The sequence below is a fragment of the Thermobia domestica genome, chromosome 7 (assembly GCF_964235325.1).
Source record: "Thermobia domestica chromosome 7, izTheDome1.hap1.1, whole genome shotgun sequence".
NCBI classification, from domain to species: Eukaryota; Metazoa; Arthropoda; class Insecta; order Zygentoma; family Lepismatidae; genus Thermobia; species Thermobia domestica.
Window position 1 is genome coordinate 289,896,130 of NC_137460.1, and position 20,291 is coordinate 289,916,420.

Genomic DNA, 20,291 nt, shown 5'->3' on the forward strand with positions numbered 1-20,291 from the left:
GTAATATACTTGCAAACATATACTATAAAAGCAGATATTCATGCGAATAACATGCACCAACCTACACTAGCTGGTCCTCATAAGCACGAATTGTGTATGTTCTTGTTGAGGGGAGGGTGAATCTGGTGGGCAACTGAGGGTTGTGTTCATAGAGAGCAGGTGCGAAGCTTTGGTATGTATGTATGTATTATTCAATGCGTTCATAGGGAATAGGCGCGAAGCGATGGTGGGTATATATTTATGGATGAATATTTTCTTAGAAACTTCGTACGCGTAATATTTTTCCTGTCCTCTGCTCGTTTTGTGGAATATCGAACATTTATTCGATCGGGCAGGTCTTTAAGAAAGTGCCAACAAAATTTGGACAGTTTTCAATTGTGTTTTGTGATACACTGCAGTAGTCATGCAGTTTCCGTACATTTCGATCATGGTTGTTTGTACTTAAATGTGTTTCTCACACTGTTTGAACATGTATGACGTATAGAAAATCATTTTCGTGACAGAAATAAATTATCTACTGCAAAGATTAATGTGAGTATTCAGAAATATCAACAGTAATATGAGTTCTTATAGCGCTTGTTTCGCAATGGTAACCATAAACTTGTGAATACTAAATACGCCTTTCTTATTTACTAATAGGTAGCATATGATATTGTACATAACATATAAATGAAAGTTTAAAATCTGTTGTTATTTCGGTGTATAAATTCGGTTATCACTGTAATACTTGTCAGCGCTTTTTTCTTCTTAAGAGTGACGACATCTCCAACGGTTGTCTTTTCTAATGAATCAAGTTTTTTAAGAAGAAATATGCGTTGAAGAAGTTACAAAGACAACCGAGTTTATACACAGATATGAAAATGATTGTAATAGGTACACAGGTAAACTAGAACATTCATTTACTCCTCTCTTACTTTTTGTGGAAATACATCATCGCTTGTGAAATTAATATAATACCCACATTCCTCTTTCATCTGTACTCATTTTAATCGTAAAATTATTATTATTATTATTATTATTATTATTATTATTATTATTATTATTATTATTATTATTATTTTGAACGACAGCTTTTAAAACTGCATTGAAATATTAGACGCAAAACAGGTTAAAAAAATCTATTATAATCTGTAATTCCGATGCAGCTTAATAACTTCGTATATGTCTACAATATGCATGCAGAATATAATAATGCAAAGGTGATCATGCCCATAAACGACGAACCTGTGTATAACGTATCACTAGAAGCTAGCTAGCATTGCATCTATTCTCGTGCAGGGCAGTGGCGAAGCTCTGAGGGCCACTGTAAAGATGTAGGTTAAAGGGAGTTACCGTGACCTTGTATTTTCAAACTTATTTTGGTTTATCTGGTGCTTGGGGTCCCAGGTTCGATCCCAGTCCCCGCCAAGTGAACTTTGTGGTGGACAAACACCGTGTGCGTGGGTTTTCTCGGGGTTCTCCCGTTTCCTCCCACTTTCTTCATTCCACCATTTCATTCATTACTCATCATCACCGTCTCCTTTAGCCTAACCGGCATTAGCGTGGGACGTAAAACTCAAAGATTTATATTTTGGTTTAAAGTGTAGTTTTCGATGAACTGTGCCTAATGGTACTCCGGAAACGCCCACTTCTAGGTCAAATTAGGGGTAAAAAAAATGAGGGACCATTTGGGCAATGCGAACCAGTAACCGAATGGGACGAAATGGGTGTCATTCAATTCATATTCACGAAAATCTGGAATTTTGGATATTGAATTTTCGTTAATTTTCAGGATAAAAATAGAATTTTCGGGAAAATGGAATATCAGTTTTTCATGTACGTGTGAATACAGGAAAACTTTCCCAGTCGGTCACTGGTCCGCATTGCTCAAAATCCCGGATTTTCGGGAAATGACATATCAATTATTCATGCACGTGTGAATACAAATCGAATGATACCCATTTCGCCCAGTCGGTCACTGGTTCGCATTGCCCAAATGGTCCCTCACTTTTTATTTTTGACCCCTAATTTGACCTTGAAGTGGTCGTTTTGAGAAATCAAAAGTAGTGCCATTGGACACAGCTCATCGAAATCTGCATTTTTAAACCCAAAAAATTCTAAAATACGGGGCCAAGCGAACTCCCTTTTAACGTCTCTTATTAAGTGGCTCGTTAGCGAGGGCGAGTATCCACGTAAATGGACACATAGATAGGAAACACTCAAGAACTTGTGTTACATTGTCAGTACTCCTTTAACATCACTGTTCTTTTAAAAGTGAAGTGAAATGCAAGTTCAGTTTAACGTACAGGCTAAAGAAGACGGATGATTCATGAAAATGAGTATTAATGAAATTTAATTTTTTGTACTCCCACCAGGAATCGAATCCAGGAGCACATGTACCAAAGGCTCACACGCTATCCACTAGACCACTTGTGAGGGCTACTCTTCTCTTTAAGAAGTTTGATTTATCAAAAAAGAAACTTTTATAATATATTTAGTAGAGCCATTTGTCCTGGAGATTTAAAAAAAAAAAAAAAAAAAAAAAAAAAAACTACTTCATGGATGACCAATTCTGACCAGGATAATTATTATTAATAAGTATTCTGCCTGTTGGGAGGTCTTGGGACTTCCTTTTTGTAATGTTTCGCCCTGGAGCTGTTTCTTCCACGTTACTCGATCTTCAACTTTCTCTTTTAATTCCGTATATTTTTTTCTGTTTTTCAAATCATCGGTCACTTGTATTCTTCTCCTTCCTAGTCTTCATTTCCTTCTTTAGCGGTATGAAGAAGACAAGTTCTTCGCAAGATGTGTCCAATCCATTTCGCCTTTCTAAGGAGGATGATGGCTAGAAGCGTCCTCTTTTCTCCTATGCGTTTTAAAACATTTTCATTTGTTACTCTCTTCGTCCATTTTATCTTCTACATCTTCCTTCCAACATCATATTTCGAAGGTCTCTAAATATTTCTTTTCTAATTTCCGTAATGTCCAAGTATTTGAATCATACAGTTAAATATTGCATATATAGTACTTGATCTACTTTTTCCTTAGTCTAGTATTAAGCCTGCAAGTTAAGAGTGATCTTTTCGAATGCCTCCTTGTCTGTGGCAATTCTTGACCTAGTCTCTTTGGTGCAGTAAGCGTCTTTCGTCAAAATACTTCCCACATATCTGAAACTATCTACCTCTTCATGTTCTCTTTGTTCTACTATGACCTATAGGGGCGCTTTCCACGAGATATTTTCATGACGTTCGATTTTTTTTGTTTCAATGCTGATTTCCATTCCATATGGTTTCCCTATGTCAGCTATTTTGTTCATCATCTCCTATTCTAGTTATAATAACCGTATCATCCGCATACATGATTTTGTTGATGATCTGCCTTGCAATCGTGAAATCTCCAATTCCCATTAATACTTCCTTCATTAAACCTTAACTTTAAATGTTGAATAATTGGGGGGACAAACTACATGTTTGTTTGACTTTTCTTCCAATCCTCACGCTATATATTTCTCCTTCACTCGTCTTCCTCCAACACTTGTCTTATCTTACTTTCCAGTCTTCTATTCTATACGTGCGCGATAATCTTTTCAGTGTGGGAAGAAAAAGTAATGGTTCTATGGTCACTGTACTTCTTTGCTTGCTACGTCTTGAGTAATGCAACTATTGTAACATCAAGAAAATCCTTTGGTCATGCACAACTCAGGTAGATCCTGTTAATAAGTGAAGTGAGTATTTTCATTTATCTCCTAATCTCGTAAGCAAATCTGCTGGCATGTTGTTGTCTCCAGTGGCCTTCCTTCTCCGGATGTCTTTGAAGGTTTGTGGAGCGCACGGAGGCTCAGTGGTAAAGCGGGGTCCCTGGTTCAACCCCCGGCCAAGTAAGTTTATTAATTTTCTCGGGGTATTTCCGTTTTCTCCCACTTTCTCATTCCACCAATTCTTCTGTTATAATTCACGTTCTTTAATCATCGTACCTCTTAGCCTAACAGGCAAAAGCGTGGGACGATAAACTCAAAGATTTCATTTCATTTCACTTTTTCTTTGAAGCTTGTGCATTTTCACTTTTTAATATACTGGGTCTTTTTTTGTTCATCATTCACCTCTTCATCTGCTTCGATCGCAGTATCCTTTGGGCGGTTCTTCTGATCATACAAATCCTTTCTGTATTCCTCCCAGGTTCTAAAGTTTCTTTCATGGTCAGGGATTACATGATCTTACTCGATTTCAAACGTAGGGGGGCGCGGTGGCTCAGTGGTAGAGCGTTCACCTCCGGTACTTGGGGTCCCTGGTTCGATCCCAGCTCGCGCCGTGTGGACTTTGTGGTGGACAAACACCGTGCTCGTGGCTTTTCTCGGGGTTCTCCCGTTTCCTCCCACTTTCTTCATTCCACCATTTCACTCATTTCTCATTATCACCGTCTCCTTTAGCCTAACCGGCATAACCGTGGGACGTTAAACTTAAAGATTTCATTTCATTTTCGATTTCAAACGTGCGTATACTTTTGTCAGCTCTCCCTCCTAATTCTTGTGCTCTCTGATACTTCAGATCATGCCATTGGAGTTCCACTATTTCTTCACATATCTGTTCCATGCATTTTTCTTTGCTTTTCTCCGTCTCTCTTCTCGGTTCATTATTCAACTTTCTATAACCTTTGATGTCCGTGGTTTTCGCCCGTTTTTGTTCCTCCATCTCCATGGTTTTCTCGATGTTCTCTCCATCCTGTCAATGTTGTTGTTGAGTGTGTCTAGTAGAATCTATTTAAGGTTTCCCCAACTATTTTTGGATGAAAAGATCCAACATATTTCAATCAAAAATTTTCTTGTATGCCTTATATCTGAAGAAGTACAGACCCATACACCGGAATTCGAAACAAAAACCAAATTTATCCGATCGGAATCAAACTTAGCGTGATGATAGACTTTGATCTGTTTGTTACCGTGTGAAATGTTAGGTAGTGCAGGCTTTGAGCTCCCAAGTTACGCACAATAGAATTTATAAATTACTGGAAAAACAAAAACATAATCAGTGCTGTTTAAATAGTAATGAAAGGTCAGTCTTGGGCAGGAAAAACAAAACTCTACGTATATTTCACTTGTAATATAATGTATGTGTTACCTTTTTAAGTTTTTAAATACAGCAATATATAAAACACTCTACACTGAGGAAGTTCTTGTAGTGAGGATTTGTACTGACAGGACTTTTTTCTAGGTGAGATTACGTCCCGAAAGGCAAGATTCTGTCCCGTGAGATTTTGGACGGCGAGGTATTGGTCAGGCAAAATTTTGATTCGCGAAGTTTTGTGCTCAAAACCCTAAAGATGAAACTTCACATTTGGTGGATGATTCCGAGAATTGGAAAGGATAAAACTAGTTGAAACACTTCATACAAAGGTTTGAAGGATTAGACATTCCTTCTTCATTCGAACGAACCGAAAATAGTTTAGAAGCTTGTGAAATGTTAGATTTACGGACAAAAAGAGAGGGACATTTCTTTGTGTGTTGAAACAAGAAACAAATGGTTTTCTGTTGGGCAATTTTCTAAGAACCTAATGTATGTTTAAATCTAAAAGGAGCCATGTTTATCGCGATGTTTCTGTATCATTACACGTTTCAAAGCCTCTAATGATACTGAAATAAAACATAATCCAGAAAATTACGAGAAAAATATTAAATTTTCAATATAGAAGAAAATGTAACTAGCCTTAAAAGGAATAGGGTGCAACATAGAGAAATATATGTATGTTGTTTTTAAGCCGGGTGTGAATTTTGTTTGCATTTTGCTTTGGTTTGGGAGAGACAGTTTCGATTCCCGCCGAGAGCTCATCTGGTTCGGATTCCACGTTAATCAGTAGGTCCATGTCTCACACAACCTCGCTGCTGAAAGCGACGTTAAACTCAAAATCAAATCAATTGTCTGGCCAGATCGGTATTAAATCCAAGAGCGAAGGTCTGACGTAGAAATCTTGCGGGAATATTTATTTTATGTATGCGATTGTTAAGTAAATCATCACTTAATAATTTATAATAATATGTAAACCGTTAACAGATCAATTTTTCTCTATTATATCAAGAATTGAGTGTAAAGTTTGATACCAAAGCAGTTTTTTTTTTAATATGACAGTTTTATTAGCTTTTTACTTTTTGCAGGGTATTTATCAAATTAATATTTTCCAAATGTCGAGATTAAAATGTCTCTAATGTAATAATCATTTCGTAAGGATATACAAAAAAGAAACAATATGCAGATTAAAGATTTAAAAAAAGGAAGTACAGCTGGTGTAGTTATTTTCAGTCAGGGTGTAAATTTTGTTTCTATTTCGCTTTTGGCGTGGGAGATATGGGTTCGATTCCCGGCGAGAGCTCATGTGGTTCGGATCCCACGTTAAGCTGTAGGTCCATGAATTACATAGCTTAGCTGCTGGAAGGGACACTAAACTCAGAGTCAAATGAAATCAATTGTCTCACCTGTCCTGTATTAAATCTAAGAGCTAAAACCTAATGTAGATGTCTTGCGGGAATACTTATTTGACTGATTTGATTATTAAATAAATAGTTACTTAAAAAGTAATCTATAATAATATGTAACCCGCGCAAATAAGAATAAGGAAAATATGGAAGATTTTTTTTTTTTAATGTTAGAAGGGTAACATATCCAGGCTAAATCCTTGCAAAAGTTGATGTACTACATACTGGGATTATGCGAAACAGGCTGTATAGCGAAAACTGATTAATTTTCAAAACTTCTAATGTAATAATTCTAATACGGAAAATCCATATTTTAGGAGATTTCTATATCCCATTAATTTCTTTGTTACGTAGTTCGATAATGGGTTCCAAATGAGAATCCAATCTTTTATAACATCTCTGCATTTTGTTCCTAAAGTAATGATTTGAATATTTGAGGGTTTGACAAGTACCGAGTACTTTAAGTTTGACGCTCACCTCCGGTGCTTGGGTTCCGTGGTTCGATCCCAGGTCGCACGGTATGGACTTTGTGGTGGACAAACACCCTGCTCGTGGGTTTTCTCGGGGTTCTTCGTTTCCTCCCACTTTCTTCATTCCACCATTTTATTCATCTCTCATGATCACCGTCTGCTTGAGCCTAACCGGCATAATCGTGGGACGTAAAACTTAAAAGATTTCATTTCATTTTTTCCTTTAAGTTTGACAATATATATAGTGTTCTGTACTCGTGCTCTTCGGTTCAATTTTTTATTTAAATTGTATACTAAACCGTAGATTTGGCATCATACACAATGGCGTCAGTGAATAAAAGACCTGTTCGAAGAGCTTTCCCTTTTTAAGTGTCCCAAGCACTTCACATTATGATCCAAGTATAAATCATTATCTTCAGTCTTATTAAAGTTACTCATAATCGACACCAATCTATTTATTTATGCAACAAATCAATAATTCGTAAAACTTTTGCGAGACTTGTATATATAACTCATCCGAATCAGCAATCAAGCGTTTTGTAAAATGTTTTATTGTATAGGTTTCTGAACTCATAAGGTTGATGCTCACGAGCTTGAAATTCAGGGCCACTCGACCTCAATCTTACGAGACAGAGTTAGCGCGAATTCCAAATCATCATGTCGAAGTGATGTTGGTCTGATGATGTCGATGTGAGTCGGAGGTCAAGTAAGCATGATGTTCCGATGATGTTTATGAGCGTAAAGTTGAGTGAGCATGATGTCAAAATGATGAAAGCGTCAGTTTGATTGAGCGTATTGTCAAAATAATGTAAGCATGAGATTGACTGAGCATAATGTCCAAATGATGTAAGCGTGAGTTTAAGTGAGGTTTATGTTCCAATGATGTAAACGTGAAATTGACAGACCGTCATGATGCAAGCGTGAAGTTGACTGGTCGTGATGATGTTAGCGTGATATCAAAATAATGTGAGTGTGAAGTGGAGTGATCTTAGATTGATGACATGAGCCGAAGTGAGCCCCTGATTTATTGTACTATAAGTTTAATCGCTTTGTTTGCATAGAAGTAGAGTAGTGCCACCCTTCTGGTTGTACGTAGGATTATTTTCTGGCCTGGGAGTGCTTTTATCATTGTACTTTGACGGTACAACGAAGGGGACGGGTGATACAGAAAAATACATAAAAATGAACATGACTACCTGTGTGACTTCGCACGGATTGAACTACCCGTCCGATCTCGATCAAACTTTCAACATGGATGAGGGGGGCTCGGTGGCTCAGTGGTAGAGCGTTCACCTCCGGTGCTTGGGGTCACTGGTTTGATCCCGGCTCGCGCCATGTGAACTTTGTGTTGGACAAACACCTGCTCGTGGGTTTTCTCGATGTTCTCCCGTTTCCTCCCACTTTCTTCATTCCACCATTTCACTCATCTCTCAACATCACCGTCTCCTTTAGCCTAGCCGGCATAAACGTGGGACGTAAAACTTCAAGATTTCATTTCATTTGCAACATAGATGAGGTTCGGGCTGGGATAGTTTGTCATTTCACTTTGACTGTGCAACTTAGGGGAGGGAGGGGAGAAATTTAAAATTGACCGATATTAGAGTGGAATCCATAGTTTTCGGGGTCGCTGAGATGAAGAGTGACACTTCTGATGCCATTTAAATCCAATTTCAGCCCACAATGGTAATATTTAATTTTTGTTGTCAATTTTTACCAACACATGACTGGACTAGTGCATGTTAAGTTTTTATTTCAACCCAGCGAAGAGGTAGTCAACGCTAGTAAAATTAATAAAACTAAAGATTATATAAGTTATTTTTAATTATCTATAAATATATGCGAGGGCTGATCAATAAAGACTGAGACTGATTTTTTTAAAACGTGTTTATTACTTAAATATGTTTATATGATCTTCTTCAAAGTAGTCCTGCACTCTCCTGAGTGAATGCACTTTTTATAACGTTCCTGCCATTCCTGGAACACGTGGTTCATGCCATTTGTTAATGTGTCCTTCAGAATCGCCTCACACTTCTTCACCACTGCTTCAGAGTTCTCAAAGTGAGTACCGCGGAGTTCAGTGTGGCCAAAACGGAAGTGTAGTATGACCCTGTAACAGTAATGTGAGGGGCAACTACATGCTGGTAAATCATTCCTCTACAATCAAAAAACATGATTACCATAACCTTTCCTGCAGATGGAATAGCTTTCGCCTTTTTTGGTGTGGGAGAAGCTGGTGATTTCCACACTGTACTGGCTTGCTTTCCCTCTTTATCCTAGTGATTTAATCAAGTTTCATCTCTAGTGATAATTGAGATCCTTCAATCCTCCGGGCAATCACAGCAGCAGTATTGATGTTTCTTTCTGTCACAGCAGAGGCCAAAACACCAGGTCCACCTTGCTTATCGCATGAAATTCGCCCTTCTTTTGAATTCTTTGAACCACCGAAACACTGTTGCTCGAGGTAATGCACTTTCACCGTGAGCTTGCTTGAGCTTTTCGTATGTTTCAGAAGCTGTATGGTTCAAGTGAAAAAAAAAATTTATTGCTCCGTACTGTTCTTCTCGTATAACCTCCATTGTATGCATATACACAGCATGTTGCGAGGCGAAATGAAAGCAGTGTCTTAAACACAGCGGATTACTCCCAACCTACCGATACGATAATGCTGCACCCTAGTGAGAGTATACATGAAACACAACTCTTTCAACTATCAAACGTGCCGGCGTTCGACGACAAAGGAAACTGCGGTACAATAGTCAGTCCCAGTTTTTGTTGATCAGCCGTATATATATATGTTTTTCATTAAACTAAAATTTATATTTTTCTTTCTTTTGTAGGAATGTTTTTCTGTATGAAGAACGGGAAGGATGAAACATGGATTCAGAAGAAATTCTTGCATGTATAACTTTGAAATTAAATCCTAAACGAAGCGCAGAGTTGTGATGATCAATGGAAATTCATCCATCATTGTAGTCATATGAATTTCATGATGGAGTCTGAGCTCAGTGGGGAAAATGAAGACGGTTCTATGAAAACTGAAAGTAATGAAGTCCAAGTTACTGTTTATATAAAAGAAGAGCCAGTGGAGGAGTTTGAATCAGAGCTCAATGAAAGCACAGACTTAATATTGCCAGAAATCAAAACTGAGAACATTACTGAAAGCGCTGAATTAGTATCACCAGATGTCAAACATGAAAATATTACTGGAAACGCAGAATCAGTATTACCAGATAGCGAAGATGAAAATGCAACAGAAAACACAGAATCAATATTACCAGGTAGCGAATGTGAAAATGTGACTGGAAACGAAGAATCATTGTTACCAAATATAAAAAAGGAATACACGGAATCAGATATCGAAGACAAAGTTTTCGTAGACACAGTAGAAGATAAACTAGACGATTTCACTGGAAATGAACGTAAAAGGTAACTTTTACCATACTTTTGTACCTTCTTTTCTAAAATCTCAATTAAACTGAGTTAACCTTCATCGAATTTCAAAGCACTGTTTATTTACAAGTATAAACGTACAAAGACGGCTGATATATGAAAGGTAAACGCCCCGCCTCGTAGCTCGCCTGCACGGTAGATGGCAGGCCTGTGGCGACACTCTACAAGATGGTGGCAATGCAGAAGAGATTTTATGTGTTAGAATAAGCGAAATGTTGTGAAGGCGTGAACTGGGTATTCCGCAGAAAGCAGTGAGGAGTGTTCTGCAGCGGCGTTTGCATTTCAAACCGTACCGTTTTTAACTGTTACAACGCCGGACTCCAGTGATTATGTCCGCAGATTGGAGTTTGTACCCGAATGCAGCAAGCTATGGAAGTTGATGTTGAATTTACGGGGACATAGATATTCAGCGACGAGGCGACTTTCCATCTGTCGGGAAAGGTGAGTCGTTACAATGCGAGAGTGTAGGATACTGAATTGCCGCATGTCCATGTGGAGTTAGAAAAGGAATGCCCAGTTCACGGCTTGCACGAACGGTTGATTTGTGTAGACTGCGCACAAAGCTCTGTCCGACACGCTCCACGATTTCCTCTGAGACATGCGGTCGCACTGTGCTTTCCCTTTACACAGACCACTAGTATTACGAAACTGGCGAAACCAACGCAAAATGCTCTGGTGACCAGGTGCAGCCTTTCCGTATTTGTGTACGACTGCACGCCGAACGCTCGTAACATCGAACAATTCGCATATTCTAACACACAAAAACTCTTCTCGTGCATTTCTGCCATTTTGTGCAGTGCCATGGCAGGTATGCCATCTAGCGTGCACTCGAGTCACGAGGCGGGCTTTTTAAACTTGGTGAGTGTATCTTTCTCTTCATGTATCACTTGTCTTTGTACGTCATATACTTGTAAATGAACAGCGCTTTAAAACCCGATGAATCATTTAAGCTAACCCTGTATTACACAGTTATGTGATAAATAGGGTTGGGTGCCGCCTAGGAAATTCCAGCATACTCACTCAGACATCTTCCCGTTATATCTATCGCGGTTCGGTTATTGCTGTTGCGTATGGACGACCAGGATTGCCTAGATCTTCTAAACAAAATCTCATCAAGTCCGAAACTTGTTCTGCACCAGTATCACCACTACCCATTACTGCCTGAAAAATACTTTGTAGAACTAACTCGAATATGTGGTGTCGATACAGTATGTAAATTAAATCACGATTTTACTTCTTCTCAAGGTTTGTACAGTCAGAAACAATATTAAATATAGGTTCAAGATATAAGAAATAATAGCTCCAACCAATACTTAATATTGTTTCTGACTACAAATTTAGTTTATTCTGCCATTGTTATTTGTATTGTACAAAAACACATTTTTTCCCTTTTAAACGTGCACAGCAGCAGCACGTTTCTCTTCATTCTAATTTCCAAGAACAAGGAAATATAAAAAACTAACTTCTTTGTATTTCTGAACAAACTTCCTCTTTATGATACACAGTTGTCATCCCTCCGTCCATTTTGTGTGGCATGTGGCAGTGGCATAGTCATCTTTTGGGGTATGTTTCGGAAACTGGAATATAGCACTTTCTAGGTTTGATCTACTGGCTAAACGGCGTCCACGAAGAGAATCTTTGATGTTTGGAAACGAGCAGAAGTCACTCCGGGCTAAATCTGTTGAAATTCAATACCGTGGACAGCCAAGAATAAGGTCACAACATTAGCAAAGTGTGGCAGTGGATTGTCTATGTGGAAGATGAAATTGCCACTTGATATTTGTAGTAGTTTCTCGGTCAGTTAAAAAAAAAAAAAAAAAAAAAAAAAAAAAAAGTATCCAAAAGTATACAGAAATACTCGCACGTAATTGTGTGACCTTTCGGAATAAGGTAGGGCAATATCACTTACTGGGAATTCCAGAAGATAGCGTACAGCACTTTCTCATTTCATGCCGCGGTGGCTAAGTGGTAGAGCAATCACCTCTGGTGCATGAGGTCGTTGGTTCGATCCTAGCTCGCGCTAGTTGAACCTTTTGGACAGACACCGTATGCGTGGCTTTTCTCGGGTTCTCCTGTTTCTTCCCACTTTCTTCATTCCATCATTTCATTAATTTCTCATCACCACCTCTCTTTTAGGCTAGCCAGCATAACCATGGGACGTAAAACTTAAAGATTTCATTTCGTTTCATTTCATTTGATGCCACCTAACGATTTTTCGATTTTCATTTTTTTCTATTTTATTTATTTACTTTTTTTTTTTTTTTTTTTTTTTTGGTGGGGAGTGAATCTGTGTTTCCACTGCATCGTTTTTGATTCTGGGTTGAATAATGGAATCTGTGATTCATCCATTGTCATAACACTTTCCAATTACGTCTGAAGCGTGTGAAATTTGCAACACTTGATCGAATTATTGCCTCTTTTTCATCGTCATCAAGCATTTCTTGAATCCATAGAGAAGTAAAATTCCTTAGGCCCAGTCATTTGTAATTATTGGTTTCATTATTCCCATTCTTAGCCACAGTGTATCGCAAATCTTCTGCGTAGTGACACGGCTGTCTTCCGTGATGAAATTTTCAATACGGGCAATGTTAGTGTCAGCTGATACTCTTTTTGGAGGTCCAGACCTCTACTCATCTTTCATACTTGTTCGTCGTGCTTTGAACTCATGCACCCACTTCCTAACAGTCTTTTCTGCAAGATCAGTACCACCGCACCACACCTTCCAATTGGCGACGAGTATCGGCTGCGCAACGTCCAGTTACGCTGAAGAGTTTCACAATTACCCGTTGCTCTTCAGCTGAAAATGCCATGTCTTCGGGCAGTATCAGAAACACGTCTTACTCGTTTATGCACTGTAACTGAACTGCTGCTATCTAGTAAACAAAACCTGCACTGTGTAGAGACGAAGAATAGAGGTCTGCGATGCCCAGTTGTTTTCTTGAAATGAAAATAATAATAATAATAATAATAATAATAATAATAATAATAATAATAATAATAATAATAATAATAAATAAATAAATAAAATGTGGACTTTAGAATAAAACCACATACTTTTGGTTTGCACCTCGTATGGGTATATATATATATATATGTGTGTGTGTGTGTTTTCTAGCGTAACTGTAGAGCGTCAGGAGCAATTTTAACCAAACTTACTGCACATATTATTTACAGTCTGGAAAAAACTACTGTCGGGGTAAGACCCATGATAGGTGAGGGGGAGACATAAAAATGATCGAAAACCAGTCATATTACTGTTGAATCCATAGTTTCCGGGATCCAACAGCTGATTGGTGACAATTCCGATGCTCTTCAAGTCCAAGTTCAACCCCCTTGAGAGGGCAAGACCCCGTAACACACCTAGGGAGTAGGGAAAATGACATAAAAAGGATCCGCGCCGACGAGATGTTAGTGTCGAACGGTAGACTTTGGGGTCGCTGAGATGAATAGTCACATTTCCAATGCCGTTTAAAGCGAAATTGAAATACCGCTGGTACTCCTGAGGGGAAGATGGTGACACGTAATAATAATTCAAAATTCCGATATTAATGTCGAATCTATAGTTTTGGGGGTCCCTAAGTTGATTGGTGGCAGTTTTGCTGCAGTTTTAGTCAAGGTTTGAGTTCGGGTAAGACCTCCCCTAGTACTGCTAGGGAGAAGACAGAGTGGGAATATAAAAATGATAGAAAACGAGCGATATTAGTGTTGAATCCACAGTTTTTGGGGTCGGTTAGATAGATAGTGATATCCCGATGCCGTTGAAGTCCGATTAAAGCCCTCATTAGAACAACGGAGAGTGAAATGGTGCCATGTAAAAATATCGAAAATATCTTACTCTCAGCGTCATTAGCTCTCAGCGTCGATAAATTAGTGGCACTTCTGATTCCGTTTAAATCCAAATTTAGTCCCTAATGGGAGCGAGATCCCCTTAACACTCTTAGCGTGAGTGAAAAGCAGTATTCAAACTCCTGTTTTCAACAAGAGGTAAAAGATATGCTTCATACTTACTGCAATAAATCACAAAACAGTAGCACTTTAGAGGGACATGGTCCTCATCATCAGTTGACTTGAGCATGAAAAAGATTTAAAAAGTAGAAACATGAATATAACATGAAAAAGTAAATTTATTACCTTATTATATCACGAATCTTCTGCCAGGACCAAATATATTAACGCGAGATTATCCAACTTTTGGTTTCAGAAGATATCTGGAAAAACTTTTTTTTTAGGAGAGCCGTTTTATTCTCAGACATTCCTGAGGACCACATCGTAAAAATAGGACAGGAAAATGGTTTTCAGAAATCTTCATTAATCAAATTGTAGAAATACGTTAAACAATAAATTTGTAAGCCTTGCACCCTCCAACGAACCAGATTACATGGAGAATTGAATTGACATGTTGGTTCCGCATGTTTCTGCAAAGATAAAGAAAATATTACAAAAAATATAGTGTTAATGCTTCAGAACCTTCCCCAAAATCAATTGCAGAATATGTAACTAACTTTAAGTCGCATTTCATCAATTCTCAACTGTCTACTGGGACTTACACTGTCACTTGCCACTGTGATAAGTTGTGATATATGGGTCAAACCAGAAGGAACATTTATACCAGAATAGCTGGGGATGTTCACCTTACTAGGACTCTCAATCGCAGCAATTATCTGGACTACCATTGCGCTTTAAGGAAAATAAATATGATATTGTTAATGTCATGGAAAATGCAAAAAGTACTACTGCACGTGGAACTAAGGAGTCTTCTTATATTCATAAATTTTATATTCACACAGTTTATTTTTCAGATGGTGATTTATATGTATAATAAATTCTTTTGCAGTTTCTTCAGTTGCGCATGTTGCGTCATACGATCCACTGTACGTTTTTTTTCTGAGTAAAAAATTTTTAAAGATATATAAATATATCACAGTAACAGTGGAATATTGTATTACCGCCCGACTGTTGTTATTGTGCAAGACTTCATCATGATATGACGTAGGGAAATGAGTTAAAGTTGAAAATTTAATATCAAAATTGAAGCATCACAAGTGAAAGAAAAGCATGTAATAACAAATCTCGTATTTGAAAATAATTTCGGCTTAAACTAGCTGCAACTACATTTATTTCCATATTGAAATTCTAGAATGCACAGTATGAGCGTAGCTAAAAAAAAAAGGGTCGAGACTCAAACCTAAGACTATCTCGTATGAGTTCCTTACGCTAACCATTCATCTAAGACAGAATGATGCAAACGCACGTTTTTTTATTTTTATTTTTATTTTTTTTTTTAAATATAGGTTTGCGTCCAAGTATCAATCTTATGCGTATTTCCATTTCTTTTTAAAAACTTGTTCTGTTCAAAACTCTAACATGTTTACCCCGATTTGTTTCATTTTCCACTTCAGTTTCGCAAAAAGTGATTTATGTGTGAGTAGCCTATTTGGCACTACTTTATCAGACGGTTCTATCAAATGCAACTCAGTTAACACAGTAGTAACAAACTTTTACTGCCCCCATCGAGTCAACTTTTGGAATATTCCATTCTTTTAGTTTCTTAACGTCGCTAAAGAACAAGTATATGAATGATTGCCTAGAGTTCTCCGTGGCTGAATTAATAAAGTCATGGTTCGTTAGCTTAGAGGTTCGTGGTTCGAAACCCGTCTCGGAAGATCAAGATTTTTAAATTCTTAATTCCGCACATCTTAAGATCTTTCTCTCCCTTCGTAATCATCTGATGCTCTAAAAAAATTCTCACCTTAATTCGGCAATTGCCTGATGTGATCCTCGCAGTTCGAAAACTTATTTCTGTTTCGCACAATCACAAATTTCGTCATAATATGGATGAAGTCCAATCATTTCTTCTCCAATTCTAAATTTGCATATGTAAATCATCCCTCTCTGTCTTCATATTTTAATCTCTCTCTCTCAATGTCGTCCAGTATGAACGCACATGGCTTGGGATCAAACCTTCGACTTTTGAAGCCAAATGCAAGTGCTCTAGCAATATGCTATCGTAACCCTATAGGTTTGTTGCTAAAACCAGCGTCATTTTAGATTTGTTTCGGCGCGTTGAGGGGAGCCTTCTTTGCCGACATAAAGAGTATCACTTTTTATACAGTCTTTTACTATACATTTGATCAAATATGGTTTATCACATTCAAGGGAGGGGAATTACACTCTCCTGATCTGCTCAAATGACGCCCCTAAAATATTGGATCCATGACATTTGGACGCAGACGTTTGGCCGCGGCCGTTTGGGCGCAAGACCTTTTATCCAAATAGGTTTACCTACCTACATATGTTGTAGTGTATTTCATAATTAGAGTCCGGATGTTTAGGCACTAAAATATGAAAATAGGCACTGGAAATTTCGAAAAGCTTCCACAAATAATTTTGCAAAAACTAAAAATAACATCAGCAAAGTTTCTGCACATCATCATGCACAACTTGTTTCTACCAGTTGAAAAGAAATGGGAAGGAACTGCAACAGACTCTCGACTATCCGTGTCGCGAATACCCGGTCACCATACTATGCGGTTTTGTTTTAAAAGAATATTTCTTTTTAATAAAATATGACATATGTAATGAAGAAATGTAATTCGTTAAAAAACGCACTTTTTCATTGATGTTTACAGGGTTGGCTGGTTTAAACCAAGGAAAAAACAAAAAAATGCTTTAAATCGTGTGAACTTCATGGTGACGTTTCCACATATCAGACCATCCGCATTGCGTTTATCTATTTTTCACCTTTTAATCAAGGGGACCCATGTTCAATTCTCGGTCGAACCACAACCCATCTTTCAAGTGTAAACCAAGTAGCGATTCGATGTGTCCCTCTAAGCGAAAGTCTTCTCCGTGATAACCTTGGTATTTCATAAGGATGTTAAGCCTAAACATACGAAATGAAACCAAATTATATATTTCTGCTTGAATGAATGCCTGTTGTTTTATAAAGAAGCAAAGGTTGCTTAAACATATTAATAGAAATTGGCAAAATTTATCAACTGCCTACGTAGCTTCCAACATCAGCTTGGATTTGACTTGGCTTTAATTTTATTGAATGATATTTACATACCAAATTTGTAATTTAATACCTCAGTTTTAGCGTACTGATTATGATACGTTGACCTTAAAATTTTACATGCAAATAAATTTAAAGTAATAACAGGATTTTCCCAATGGCTAAGGCGGGAGTTTCTCTATTTATATATAATTCTGTATAATGTTTTTACTTGTGTAACTGTTTATTTTTTTGTCCTTCTGAAATGACCCTTGACAATTATATTAGCAAGTAGGCCTATGTAAAGATCAGTACAACGTATTTTTATCAGGAGTTCTTCGTGAATGAGTCGGCAATCGCATTTGTGACCAATTAGTCCCGGTTTCGTGTCCAAATGGACAATTTCTCTTGGATGTAGACCGAGAAGCGGTTTGGATTCCGCTTTAAGCTTATGTGACCCCTTCCAGCATAAGCTTGTTGTTGCATATTAACGCCAAGGCGAAACAAACTAATTTCTGTCTATGTCTAATATAAATACTTAGAGTAAATTATTTAAACCAAAAAAACCTGGTTTAAACCAAAAAAACCGGGTTTAAACCAAAAAAACCTGGTTTTTTGGTTTTTTAAATAAAAACCATGGTTTTTGCCAACCCTGGATGTTTAGTTATTTTAAAGATGTGACTATATATTCATACTGTAGTGTGTACTAGAGCTCCTTCGTGGCTAAGCAGTTAGCGTAAGCGGCTTTGGCGTGCGAGACCCGGGTTCGATTCCCGGCGGGAGCTCATGTGGTTCGGATTCCACGTTAATCTTTAGGTCCTGTGTCATATAGCCTCGCTGCTGAAAGGGACATTAAACTCAAAATCAACTCAACTCAACTGCACTGTGTACTTGACTTTTTGAGTCAGACATGAAATTTATCTTAAAGTGTGTACAATACTGTACATATTTTCATTTTTGCACTTTTTTCTATAATTAATTATTATAACGCATGGTACAAGAAGAAGATTATTATTTCCAATAAGGATGTGGAATTTGTATGACAGAGTTCTCAATGACCATAGTCAAGAACTAACAACCACGCTTAAGCAGCTCATCGTGGAATGCAGTCGGAGCTTCAAATGGACCAACCATCGATTTGGCGCTTTGTTGATACATTTCGGAGGACACAAAAATGCGGGACTTAGTGTACAGGGTAATGCGTCAGAGAGTAGACCCACCCAAGAAAAGAAGAAAATATACTCAGACAGGTGAAAGAATTCGCCGTATTGTACAGAACTATAGACATTGTAGAATACTTGCGGGGTTTGCCCATAATGCCATCATAAAATGATAGAGTCACGATAAATGTAAGGTAAAACAAAACTAAATTATTCTCTGTCTGTGTTACATTTCACATTTCTGTTGTTTCCTTTTCAGTTATCTCTGTTGCAAATACATAGTAATAAGCAGTAATACAATGTTATGAATAGCTATAAAGTTGTGAATATCCAGAATGCCTGTTCCTTTACGTAAAAGATGATATAAATTAAGTTCACAGAAATTTATTTTGGGGTGTCCTTAGCCTACACAGCGCACCATAAAAAGTTTCAATAGAATAATTAGAAGAAGTACAGTTGAGGTTTATAATAAACCATGTTCTGAAAATGGTAAGAAAATGGTGAATTTCTGAGGTAGAATGAGATATTTCTTTTTAAATTTCATGCTTACTTTGTTAGATATCGCCATGATACTTGTAGGATATATTCTTGGAGTACTAAGGTTTATTTTCAGATAGTTTTCGTCTGTATGATGGCAGCTTTTCCAGCTAAAACAATTAATTCCCGATTTTAGGTGAGAAATTCGGAAAATATCACTTTTCCCCTCTATTATTACCCATCTAGCTGGCTACATTGAAACAAACGTACCACTAACTGAAAACTTCCTCTTTGCCCTACAGAACGCACCTCAAAAAGTTTCAATAGGATAATTAGAGAAGCTGTAGCCCCGCATACCTGTTGATTTTTGCTTCTGAGGCGTAAAAAGTGTCAAAATTTCATATGTATGATGACAGAAATTTTTTTATTTCCCTCTTTGAATGAAAGCCAGCGACTTCAGGATTTCACTGTACCTTGTCAACACACCAAAGAATTTTTTAGGTGTCTTGAACCCATATAGCAGGAGTTGTGCTAGATACAAAAAATTTTGAAATTCAGCTAGGGATTTTTTTTATAAATTCTCACCCCTACATTTTCCTCAATTTCCCACCCGTGGCAACACTGCAATGCAACTTACACCAAAAAATAGCCACATCCATTTTCTGAAAAAACAACTCCTTAACCATATCAATCGAATGAATGGTTTTTGAGCAATAAGTCACTAACTGAAAATGTAGGAAAACGCCAAAAATAACCTGGGTTCGAAAGGAGTAATCACACAATTTTGCTCGTATAGGTACAAAGAAACAAACGATTTGTAATTTACGAGGGCTTCGACTCAAGTTCTGTTGATTATTTCAATAATTTGCAACATAAATCAATAAATAATAGTTGCCAAAACAAAACGACATTTGAAAAAAAAAACATGAAAAAGAACGATGTTTTTTATTAAAAAACTTCAGAGAAAAAAAACGTTTTTTTTTACAACACTAGATATAATAATCATTCTGTGAACCATATGAGATGTACGTTTGTACAAAATGGTATAGAACTCCTCAGTACATAAAATAGATGCAGTACTTAAAACAAACAATGCTCTTGTTTTTAAGTTGTGAAAATATATATAGCTTATACCATTTCTACAATCTACGGTATATAACAAAAATATATATATATATATATATATATATGTATGGAATTTTTTTAGTAATTACTTTACATATATGCATATTTGTATTTACCATCTGATATATACAATTGGGATGTGATTATTTTTCAGAATTTCAGAATTTGCTGCT

At 37.3% G+C, this 20,291-nt stretch overlaps 1 protein-coding gene across 1 annotated transcript in view; it reads left to right on the plus strand.

Annotated features, from left to right (window-relative positions):
- LOC145691022 (uncharacterized) overlaps positions 1–20,291 on the plus strand; it is a 36,103-nt gene that overhangs the window by 3,538 nt on the left and 12,274 nt on the right. The window contains exon 2 of the mRNA XM_081766564.1: positions 9,750–10,338. Within this exon, the coding sequence (XP_081622690.1) occupies positions 9,890–10,338 (449 nt within the window). The 5' untranslated portion in view covers positions 9,750–9,889. The remainder of the gene's footprint in view (positions 1–9,749; positions 10,339–20,291) is intronic.